General features: G+C 42.3%; 1 protein-coding gene across 4 annotated transcripts in view; it reads right to left on the reverse strand.

Annotated features, from left to right (window-relative positions):
- Nucleotides 1–10459, reverse strand: part of plekhg5b (pleckstrin homology domain containing, family G (with RhoGef domain) member 5b) — a gene marked incomplete at its 3' end in the record, with an annotated part of 74154 nt that extends 63695 nt beyond the window's left edge. For 2 of the 4 annotated variants that reach the window (XM_080763609.1, XM_080763612.1), the window contains exon 1: nt 9748–10459. In XM_080763609.1, coding sequence (XP_080619735.1) covers nt 9748–9829 — 82 coding nt within the window. In that variant the 5' untranslated portion in view covers nt 9830–10459. Of the gene's footprint in view, nt 1–1854; nt 2828–9747 lie in introns of those variants that run through there. The other 2 variants (XM_080763607.1, XM_080763608.1) reach the window with 1 other exon arrangement.
- Nucleotides 10460–12983: the final 2524 nt, after the last annotated feature.

Genomic DNA, 12983 nt, shown 5'->3' on the forward strand with positions numbered 1-12983 from the left:
GTCTTCTAAATCCTGACAGTTCTGTGAAAAACCTATGTTTCTAATGTCAGTTGTGTTCAAAAAGTTTCATGTCAAGGACCCCCCCAAAAATATCTGTAATTGGCCTGCACCGACCCCCATCTGAAAATATGTTGTTCCGGGGAGGCAAAGATTTGAGTTAAAAACTCAAAGAATATATATCCAAAGAGTTGTGCCTCATTTTCACGATTTTTCAAAAATAGCAGACCTACAAGCTCGTAGCGCGCCACTCGGTGGCGTGCTATGAGCTTGTAGATCTGCTGTCTGAATCTCTCTACCAGCCACATATATGTGTGTGTGTGTGGTGTCCCCCGTGGCACAATCTTTATGCGATGCTCAACCAATGGCACATGTCCCACCCAATCACAATTTGCGTCCTCACTTTTCTGTCTTCACTTTTGTCTTCAATGTTTGCGTGTACACAAACCCGGAAAGCTGGGCATAGGAAATTGACACATCCGACATTTTTTTTTTGATTTGGAATAAAAGGAGAAATCAATTGTTCAGTCATGATCTTACTCATAATTGACACGTATGTAGGCCTAATCTGGATTATACAATTATAAAATGGTACAATGAATAACTCTATACTGGAGTTAGCTAAAGCCTGCAAGTGTCTGGATGGTAATTAATATGCTTGTGCTGAAGTAAGAGGACATATTGCTGGTGAAGACTGAGAATGGGTTCCCTGGCTGAGGCCCTGAGTAGTGCAGTTCTCGGAGATGGGGGGGGTGATGAAGTGGGGGTTAGGGGCGGGCTGTGCCATATAGGGTTTTCAGCCTTTCAAAAAGGATGACTGCTGAAACATCGGGAGAGGCACTGCAGCTGTAAGCCGAGGAGCTCCACAAAGCCTGAGTGCTCCAGCAGCAGAGAGGCGGTAAATGTTTTCAGTAGCAGCTCAGGGCTTAATTACAGAGACGCTGAAAAGGTGGGGATCAAAGCGTCCGCTGTTTCCCTCTGCAGCATTCCTCCTGTTTTTCCTATACTTTTCCGTGCCAAACAGGTCAGCCTGAACAGGATCAGTTCGCAAAAGCTGACCAGAAAAAGCTACCGGAACTCCCAGGTTGGCAGGCTGGCAAAGACGAACAGGATAAAGAGCTAGCCCCCCCCCCACATCCCCCAAATGTTATCACTTCCCGTCCACTAATGGCATAGAGAAAGGCCACACAGCTGAAAGAGAGTGTAGCCCCCTCTGTGCCATGTCAAAAGAGCTCTGAGAGGATACAGGGGAGCATTTCAGTGGCACTATGCACTTCGTTCTTACACACTAAATATTTCATCTCCGGAGCCGTTCTTTTCATCCGTTCTTCCCCTTATTTCCCCGGCTCACGTGAGATGCTGCCCGCCATGCCAGGTCAGGGAGTCCTTTCCACGGAATAATAGAGCGACGGAAAGAAGAAAAAGGAAAACACTTAAGTTTCCATGATGGCGCTTGAAATGCTTTAGGTCAGAACTGACTGATGTATGTGAATCAGGGGCATCTGCTACGCAGTAGAGGCTCATATAACAACGTGAAGTAAAGTCTGATGGTCTCTGATCCTTATGGAGCACTACAGAGCAACAGCTCATATGTGATGAGGGTGAGACATATGGACTTCATTGCAATTCATGTGATCTTTACATGCAACGTTCCGATTTCACTTGCCATTATAGCATCACAGCGTCAATTCACTGAGCTGGGATATTTTTCCGAAACAATATGGGGGGGGGGGGGGACGGGGGGGGGGAACCTGTATTCAAGCTCACATCTTTCAGAATGGGGAAAATGTAAACCCCTGAGACTTGTTATTCAGCTCACACCACTTATAGTCAGGTGACCCACATCAATCAACTTACCATACAGGTCATGGATAACGTCCAGAGACGATGACGAAGAGTAACGATCCGCTCCCAGCTCAGAGAGGGACGATGGCAGAGTCTCCAGCTCATAAGCACCTCGCTTCTTCCAGTACAGGAACATCCTGACCTCTTGACCTATCTATATTCAAATGATCACAGGTTTCCTAAAAACCGAACTTGCCGGTTTAAAAAAACTAAAACTAAAACTAAAACTAAAACGTAAAACTAAAACACTATTTTACAATTGCAGGTAGACTCAGTGCTCAGCCTAACCTGGCCTTAAAAATATCACAACTTGTCCAGGCAACTTCAAACAACACCTTCTCATCCGCCATCTTTAGACAAAACATACCAGCCCAACTCAAATCTGAACTCTGCCAACAGCTAATATGTTCATTCAAAAACTATTACCATTACCTCATCAGCCTAAAAAAACACACTCAACACTTTCTTTGAACCTTCTTCTGAACTTCTTTCCAAGCCTGGACCTAACCTTCCTAAAATCCAGTCCAAGTCAGCACTAAGCAAAGAAAACGCAGCTTTCTCTCAAGTAGAATTTAATTACATCTCCGTGGCATCATATTGTTGATTCTAAAGCCGGAGCAAAGTTTTCCAAATGCCTTCCAGGTTCCTACAAGCAGACTTGAGTAGACAATAGTGTAGAATGACTGACCACAACCAAACCTTTTTACTAATCCCTTGAAAAGACTGATACATCCGTCTGAACCAACCCATTTGATAATCCAGAGGCTTTGCTAATGTCATCTACTGTTGACGTTAATGTAAACCATGTGCTGTCAAGCAAGCATCAAATGCTGTACTCTTAATCCATGGAACTAATCCATTCTTGAAGACTTAGCATTGTCCAACACCCCAAGGCTCAATTCTGAAAATCTCAAAAATCCAGAAGGTACTGTACAGTATTGCCCGACTTATTCCACAGCAAGTGAAATTCCCATGGCTGTCTCCCTCCAGATCCTCGACTTCACCCATGGCAAACTTTCTCAAATTCTGTAAAACTTGTGTATGAGACAAGTTGTTCATGGCATATAGCCTTGTGTAGGATCTCTAGAGTCTAGGCAATAGGGGGGCTTTTCGGCCCACTCCATCAGACAAGTGTTTTATTCATAAAGAGGTGAGTTGCATGCTGGGACTAGCAATCTGGGCCAATGGCTTTTGGACTGGGAGACACAAAGATCTCTTTTAAACCTCCACCTACATCCAGAGTGGACTTTCTTTATGTTTTGCACAAACTGTAAAAGGCCTGACATTTTTCTGCATTAATTAGAACCCTCGCCCTTTAAGTCTCTGGAAAGATGTATTCTTGTTTTTATGAATGCATCGAGTCTGTGTGTGGTGCAAGTTATTTCTGCGGAGGCACAATGAACACATTGGGGAATAACACAGACGTGACTCTTTTCAGATAAGACAAGACAAAATAAACAAAGAAGTCTAATCCTATAAAGCATGTTCAAAGTCTCTCAGAAAAAACATCTGAAGGGTTAAAAGTATGACATATCTGCTGCATAATATTTTCCCCAGTGTCACTTAAAGGCTGATGCACTGCTATTACGCATCTAAAACGGGCAAAGAAACACTGAGAATGTATACCACGCGGGTCTGAGGAAGGGAGGGACGTCGTTATGCACAGCGACCAGAAATTAGAGGGTAGGATGGGAGCCGGTTTTTTGCTGCTCGGCTCTGGGCTTTGCAGACATATGGTAATAATCTGAACCAGCTTTGAGCACGCTGCTTCCTTTTTAATGAAGAGAGCAGTCGTTGCAGCATGAGAGCTAGACTGCGAATACAAGGGCCAATTTCCACCTACTGCAAAAACAAAGAGGGAACCAGAGGAGGTATTAGACATTCGTCATGTCTCAATGAGGTTGCCATTTTTAATCAAAAACACCTGCTACCGCCGGTCTGACTTGATATGACAAATGTATTCAAGAGAAGTAGGCTATTCTAGATGCAGTTAGGTGAGGACATTATGCCAGAACAAGTATACTGTATGGATGTTCTTCTAGCAGCCCAATACTGCTGTGGCGAATATTTCTGCCTTCACATACATCCAGTACGTCCATACATCTTAGTTTCTAATAAACGTTAGTAGAACCAGACATTAATACTTTTTATTACTCATCACTATCATCATCATGAATTACATAAGCGGGTGATTCATTATACTATATATAAGAATCAAGTCAGAGAGCATGATCACATCCCTAAACAGAATAGGCCAAGACAAATGTGTTCCTAATAACAACAGCGACTTCCAGGATGACAGTAATCATATAAACAACAAGGCATGATTTGGTAAATCACTTGGCGGTTTGAAATGCATGTCTTGGTGGAAGTGGTGGTGGTCAGGTCATTATATGCCAAGTTCAACTATGCCACATTCTGACACAGAGCCAGAAACAGTGTTCCACTGGCATTATGACAATGAAAGAGGGGGTCACCATGACCCTTCTTACCAGAGATAAGACATAAATATTATTACCGTACGGGGATAGACAAATAAATATATCAACCCCTGGAACAAACAGTAGGTACACACAATAATACCATACAGAATCATAAAGGAAACACGCACAGACAGAGGACTTCATTTACCAGTGTATTGTATGTTCAACAGTGAAACCAAACCCAAAATCAAATAATATATGTTCAAATGTTTTCTTGCAGACAATGTTGAAAACACACATCACTAAAGAGCCTGTCACCAAAGCCTCTTCGCTGATGTTTCCATAAATTTCGTTCCACAGACTGTTCTTGAACAATTCTATTCTATTCAAATTCTAACTTATTTTCCGGGAAGGGACACAGCAGGCGATAACAGCCTCCCGGTCAGACTAGACTATAGCCCCCGAATCAATTGGCTTCTCAGTAAAATCACACTCACTTGAAGCATTAATGGGGTGTTGAGAAATGCATGCTTGACCAAGTGAGGGTACGACAAGACTGTAAATGAGCGTCTGTGTACAAGACAAGTGTGTCGGCGCTGGAGAAAGAAGGGTGTTGACAGAGGGAGTGCAGTCGTGCAGTTGACGGCTTGTGCGTGCCCATGCAGAGGAGGTCTGGAGTTATATTTAGCAAGGAGGTCCATCACCAGTGGTATAAGAAAGTAACATGTACTCAAGTACAATTTTGAGGTATTTTTAATTTACTGTCTGGAGTATTTCCACTTTAAGACATTTACTTCTACATTTACGTCTACTACTTTAATTACATTACATTGTACATTTAATTAGGATTACAAAAACTACATTACTCACCTCAGCCCTATATACATTTCGGCTATTTGAAAATAGCGAACTACAAGCTCAGCATGCGTCGTGATGCTACACATAGTGAGCTGTAATGTAGACCTATTTTCTAAATATATTTATACATTTGAAAACTGAAATGGAACATTCTGCATAATGAGTACTTTCTACTTTAAGTACATTTTGATACCAATGCTTTTGTACTTTTACTCAAGTAAATATAAAATTCTGGACTTTTACTTGTAACAGTAATTCTACATTGCAGAAATGATACCTTTACTTCAGTAAAGGCTGAAGTTAACCTTTCACCAACAAAGACTTAGGGAATAGTGGGAGACTACTCAGACTATCATTTATGGGCTTTTTATGCCAACAAAGTATAAAAAGGAAAACGCATTTGTAAATAAAATATTGCGCACACACACTATATTGACAGCTCCACATTCTAAACAAAGATTAACTTGTTGGTTATGATGAATGAATGAGTGAAGAACAGCAATTTACCTCACTTAAATAATACTTGAATCTTTACTCCCTTCCCAGCCTGAGACGTTTTCTCTCGATCTAGTAGTGATAAAAAATATGGAGCTTTGCTTTTCTTATCTTTCTACCTTGCCGAGTTGACTGTGCTGTTAAGACAAGCCGTTATTTGCCCATCAATAAATCAATCACTAGGATACAGGTCAAGTAAAAAAATATGATAAAGCACTTTTAAAAACAACTGACCAAAGTGCTATACAGACAGCAGGTAGCCAAGTCAGAATACAGAAATCATTGTAGCTGATGACCCTCTCCCTTTGCATGCTTTATTACGTTCTACTCCCCTCCCAATGTTCTAATAAAATACCTTAACATTTAGTTAATTGTGGTTTCATTTACTCAAACACTTTAGTTTATAAAATGGTCAGAAATAATGGGAAAATGCATAGATTGCTGTCAAATATTATAACATAACACAGATGCATTGCCTTTACTGTTTCATTTAGTCACAATGTGGACAGATATGCAGTAGTCTTGCATAGTCACCCCCCAAAGGCCCATCCTCCTGAGCCAGGAAAAACCCTGAGATATGTGACCCTTAATGCAAAAATAACAAAGTGTGACCTTACTCTTTATTACAGCTGTGTATTAACCAAAAACAAAGATGATGGCAAAGAGATGGTGGCCGGGTGGGTCCCATACAGATCCTCCAAGCTCTTCTCCTCTCTGGTTGTGTACAGGACTTTAAACGATGAGAGAAGCTGACAGCCAGTAATGCCTCTCTGCTTGGGACGAGGCAGAGGAAAATGGAAGATGATGAGAACACTCTCAAAGACGCAAGAGGAGAGACAGATAAAGACAGGCTGCGAGACTGGCATATAAAACAACCACACCTGCAGGGCCTTCTTCTGCACAATGGCCGAAATGCAACAGTCCTATTTCAAAGAACTAGAGATGGTGATTCCCAGGAACTTTAATGACTCAACCACATTCACATTACAGCTGTGCCATTAATTTACAGGGGGAGGGAAGCAGATGGCTGCCTGCATGCGTCTACCTTAATCTCCAGTCTTGAGTGTGTTGAACTTGACATTTGTACATATAATGCACCTAATAATAAAATATACAATAAATGTACAATATATTATGCAATCTCAGAGAAGGGTTTGTTTACAGCGTCAAAGGAGAAACGCAAACTAAAATATTTGACCCCCCTTTCTCTTTCTTCCACGTGTACCCCGCACCCCAGAGGATGTTTTGATTCTGAAAATATGAGAGGAAGGGTGCCCAGATGGAGTAATTTTACTTACAATATTCTAATAATTTCTTGCAGTTATGGCAGTATATGCAGTCATAAGACCAACACACAACTGAGGCTGGTAAGGAACATACTGCAAGAACAGGGTGTGTAGGATCATCCCCAATGAGAAAATTGCTATCAGACAGACGTGTAATTTAAAAGTCCATCTTCAAACTGGCAATTCAGAGGGACAAACAACAAACTGGGATGGCTCTCTTCAACTTGTTGATGTGAATAATCCCATAATTGAAACAATATGGTTAAAATTGCAGTGGGGGCTGCCCTTCAGAAGCCCCCCAATAACAGACTCAACAGAAATCAAAACACTTATTCTCTCAAAGTACAGTCATTGTCATGTGGAAGGCTGCAATTTGCATAAACAGTCATTTAGCCCGGGTATCTGGGGTTGGACGTGTGGAAGGACAGAGATAAACATCTCCCAATAGCTTCAAAAGCTAAGAAAGGTGTGTGTGTGTGTGTGTGTGTGTGTGTGTGTGTGTGTGTGTGTGTGTGTGTGTGACCTCGAGATAGCCCTGAAATTATCTATTTGACAGTTTTGGTAGAAGTGGCAACATGCAGCCCTCATTAAAACAAAAACAGTGGATATTACAGTCTGAGTAACAACTCATTGGACTAATGTGGTGAAACAAAATGAACCAACTCGTCAGCCAAAATGGAATGTTGACCACATGTGTTCCACATTTTAAATCCAATATAAAAAGAAACTTTTTTCCCCCCCATCCAGGAGATCCTAAAAAGCCAAAGCCGAGCCCAATGGCTGATTCCTTTGTCTGGCGATGCATCACAGCTGAATACACAACATACAGTGAATGGCCTTTAGAGTAAAAGGCAGTGCACCCTCTGCAATTTGAACCCAAGTTAACAAGGCTATTCGCTGTGAAGCAAAAGTCCTACAAAAAATGAGGCTAAGAGAGCCATACCAAGTGCTTAGAAAAAGAGTAACAGGAGATGACGACAGAAGAATACTCAAACAGTATCAGCTTCTGCAACCATTTCCAAGTGCTCTGAGAGTCCTTTGTGAAAGTGAGGGATGATGGGATAAGATATGTGAGAGAGAAGAAAAAAATGGCCTCCAGCTGTGCGAGTGTCTGTTTAATGCCAGTGACTTCATGTGTGACCGATAACTTCACAGAAGAACTATAGAAGGGACTGGTTTAAAAGCTTAGACTAGAGGATGACACTTCCCCACCCCAAACAATGCACTCCCCCATATCACCATATCGGTGTGTACTGTACTATTCACCTTCAAATAATAGTTAATGACCATGAACCACAATGAAGCTACACAAAAGAGACCCTAAAAAACTCCCCAAAAACTGTTCAAGTGACACATAGGCCTAACCATTCATTAGGGTAGTGTTTCTCAGACCATGGTAGGAAATAAAGCCTGGCCTATCAGGTTCATGAGATGACCAAGTGGCTGTACCTGTACATTGCTATTATTAGCAAATTAGCACATTGGCATATTCTGTCTATTCAACGAATAACAATGGCACACATAACATTTTCATAATTAGGAGTAGGACAGTGGAAGGATTGAGTAGTAGGATATTCTTGACTCGGATTATGAGTAGTGCGAGGGAAGTGTGTCACACAAAGCACATGTGTGTACACATAAAGCTGGACTAATTATGCTTTAGCAGTGAGAAGCAAGCTAGAGAGAGTGCAGGGAACAAAAACTAACAAGTACACCAGTGTCCCATCAGGAAAATACAGGAAAGTGAATGGAAAGAGGAAACTGTAGAGAAAAGGGGAACAATGGAAAGACAGGCAAAAAAAGATGTTTAACCGCAACATGCCACTGACCAGGCCATAACCTGTACCCCCCCCCCCCCACACACACACACACACACACACACAAGTTTAGTTGGAACACCAGACACCCATAATGTTCCCTCAAGGCTCCATAGTATTTTAAGACTTAAAGTAAAAAGATTCTTACATCACACTTAGTTATATTAACCTAGATTACCGGTAAGTCTCATGTTAAACTGAATTGGCAAAAACACCTGTGGTGGACAGTGGACCAGACAAGACATCCACCAGTCCCAGTCAGATCATCAGACTAGTGTGTTTACGACTGGCTTAAGACTGTACTGTGGTGGCTTGGAAATTAGAACACTGAAAGGTTCCAGACTCAACCAATTGGACCATTCAACTTTCAATCACTGTAGGCTACTTACTTACAGGACTACCATATCAGCAACATCATAATCTGAAATCAACAGCAAAGTCCTGGGTGGCCATGCAAGGGGGAGTATAAATATACCTGCGATGTATAATATTTATGAAGCAGTAAGATAGATCATCTGACGCTATAGTCTCCAGACAGCGTACTTTCATCTGACAGCTATCCGACTCCGAGGAATCAGAGCGCTGTCTCAGAGTGAAATACTTAAAAATCTCCAAGTGAGATGAATCCTTCTCAGGTAATTTGTCAAAACCAGCAATCATGATCAAATTGAACAGACTAGGGCTTGATGGTGGAATGAAGTACAGACAGATGGTTCCTGAGAGTTAAGTCACGGTGGGGGATGCTTCCATTTTTCTTTCTTTCTGGGCTAATTCCACAGTGAGAATTGACTACTGCACTTATCAATGGCATGTAGCTGAATAAATAATGTATACTGTAGGTGTAGGCCAGGGTATACTGTTGATTAACCAAATAACATGATAGATTAATCTGGAGATTTACACACTTTACAGTGAATAAAGATTGAGTAGCGTGTTCTAGGTTGGACGGATCAAGATGACAACATTGGCATGGACAGAAAGCAGTAACACACAATAGCTAATACACGTTTTAACATTTGTACTCACTGAGTCGTAATCTGAGCCCAAGCCAACTCCTTGGTGGTGACTTGTGCAGAACTGAATTCATGGTCCACTTGTTTGGAACCATCAATGCGTGCAATAATTCTTCTGAGGATTCCCAGGCGCTGTTAACAGGTCTGTAGTGGTGGCAGGCTTAATGTCGATTCCAATGATATATCATTCAGTCCTCTCAGTATGCCATTCTCTAATTGTACCCTCTCTTCGTCTATGCTCATTTCAAAACCAAACGCAGTGCGTGCGCGGCTCTCAAAACAGGATCTGTGGCGACTGCAAAGCCTGAAGCTACATCACTGTGAATGAATGCAGTCTCCCTTCAAAAATAGTCCTCTCTAGACGGGCGCCTTTTCTGTCTTTTGGGGTGAAATTTGTACACTGAAAGCTCTGAAAAGACGGGTTGGATAGTTGGATACAATAACCAAATGACCTGTTGCTGGCGGCAGCACGCACGAAATCTCCTCGACGTCCTCCGAAAAACAAAAACAACAAAAACTCTAACCCAGTTTAGCGTACGTCAGCGTTCCATTGTTGACCAGTGTGAGAAAACAGACTTCGGTGTGATCTCTAGGCGGCTGGATAGCATATTAAATCCCCAGTAGCAACGTTTATTATTGTGGTAGTGTAGTTTCAAGTTGGTCTCGTCTCTCCATCGGTGGTCGGTGAGTCTTTGGTCAAGTTGTTCCAACCACCCGCTCCGTTCCATTCATTCAGACAACCTGACGAGTCTACAAAGGCTTCAAGTAGCCAGTTTCACAGTGTTGCAGCTAGAGGCGCTGCAGACGTTATTCGGATGAATTTATTAATGACAGGTTGTCTTTTGGTTGTGGAAACAAAAAAAACAATAGTCCTCGTTGTGACTGTCATACTATGCTAAACTAAACGTGACTTTCCCAAGCAATTAGTGTACCGGTAACTAAGCCTCTGAAGAGTGACTGCTCAGACTGACAGCCAGATAAAAATCGTTCTGGAGTGTTGTACACTGTACAAAATGTAAGTTGAATAAATGTATGAAACATTAACTTAAGACAGAGATACATACATACAGATTTGACCACTTCTCCACATGTCCAATTCACGTCGATTAAAAATGAGATACACCAATATGAGTATCACATTATAGCCTAATATGGTAGTATAAATGGAACAAGTTTGTGGTTTACATGAAACATAACAAGATCTCATTCATGCCATTCGTTATGAGTTATGACACTCTGAGCTCTGGTGCCATCAATGGTCCCCGATACTGATGGAAGAAGTTAGGAAGCATGCACCAAGGGTCTACTTAGAACCGAGTAATTTATACGATGAAGGGCCTTACAAGGTCTTCTTCTTTCGTGTATCATCCTCAAATAAATGCCCAACTCAGTATCGAGTAGCCACGCCCTTGTCTCTGGTCCCACGTGGAAGAGGCCGGCCTCCGAAGGAGGTCTGTACAGGGGGCAGGTGTTAATTATGTGCTCGGCAGATTGCACTCCCATGCTGCACTGTCCGCCAAGCCCCACCTCTTCATCGCTGATTTGAAGCAGCCGACTCCAGTGCGCAGGCGGTTCAGTGCCGGCGTGGTTGGTCCTCTCCTTCAACGCCATCACCCGGGTCAAGGATGTAGTGGTGCATATGGGAGGGCCCAGCAGACTCCCACTCCTGCTTCCTAGATGCCGCCGGCCATGCACTGGTGGATGAGTCCTCCGGGATGGAACGTAACATCTCTTGTGCCGCCTTGTTGTAAGGGTGGCGGGACTATTTCCACTGTAGTGTTGTGTAGGATGTGCCAGTCGTGTAATTTTGGCTTTCCTTGCTAGCTTGATGGTAGCAGCCGCTCGTCGGAGGCCGGCCGGGGCAATTCCTGCAAGAACTGGCATGTAGGAAACAGGAGTGGGATTCAGGCAGCCAGGTCTAAGAACCCAGTGGTCATTATGATCCAGAGTTCCGTTACAGAAGGACAACAATCAGTGCAGCGCTTCATTAATCAGGTCTTTATGGTTGAACACTTTGCCAAAAGGAACCTGGATGGCTCTTCAACTATGAGAAGACCTGATGAAATTAAATTAACCTACTTGGATCAAATCAATGTGAGCATGGAGGAACCAGGCACTGAGGATGATTTTCTGCAATAGTGACACTGGAAATCATCAGGATAGAGGGAAATATGGATGCCATTTATAATTTAGGCAGAGCAAGTGCAACATGACAGACATGTCAAACTGCATGTTGGTTCAGAAAAATATGGAACATTAAGTAAGAACATTTCCCATGTTGCTCATTTAAGGTGGCCTTACACTACAATATTTTTTAAGTACCATGGAAAATGTTTTTATGCTGGGCTAAAGGTTCCTGAAAAGTCCTGAAGTGGCCCAGCCAGAGTACAGACCTGAATCCAAAAGAGCAGCGATTCTCTAACATTTTCAAGTCAAGGACCCCGTAAGTGATATGAATTTGGCCGCACTGCCCCATCTGAAAGAGATTTGTGTTAAGAATGTGCAATACTTCCAAAAGAAAAGGTGTGCCAAGCTTGGATCATTCCAAAGACTTGAGGCTGTCAAAGGTGATTTTAACTCCGCACAAAGTGAAGGGACTGAATACCGGTACTTGCTTGTAAATGAGATATTTCAGCTTTATTTATTTTTTATAAAATGTAGAGAACACTCCAAAAACCCTGTTTGCTTAATGCTCCGTCATTGTGTTGGATGGGGGGGGGGGGGGGGGGGGGGATAATTTAACTCATTTTAAAACAAGTCTAAAACATAACATGAGAAATCTTTCACATGGACTGTACCTGTATGTGGTCAATTTTCTCACATTACAGAGGTCATCAGTTTTCACGCAGATAACAAAATATTTAACATTACCCCCGACAGTCTATTTTTCAATACCAAAGGTTCCAAATATGTGTAACTTTGTGTATGTGTAAATATGCATGAGCTCTAGAGAAACGTCTGGCCTGATAAGCAAAAGTAGTAACGTTGCCACAATGCAGCTCTACTTGTTTGTATAATTGACTTGTATGCTCTCTCTCGCCCCAACAAAGGAATGGGGAAACAAAGCAAGACAAGGGGACAAAGTGGGTATGGCCCACTTAGTACATGCATGTTTAAAACTCAATGTTTAGCAGAGTGCCACAGAAGTCTTGAGATGTATGCTTACATTGTGTGATTATGGCGTACAAATCATGTCCATTTGCCACCACTGCTCCCCTAAGCCGAAATATAGAAAGAAAAACACATTAT

This window comes from Protomyctophum bolini, assembly GCF_963924005.1.
Source record: "Protomyctophum bolini genome assembly, chromosome: 5".
NCBI classification, from domain to species: domain Eukaryota; kingdom Metazoa; phylum Chordata; class Actinopteri; order Myctophiformes; family Myctophidae; genus Protomyctophum; species Protomyctophum bolini.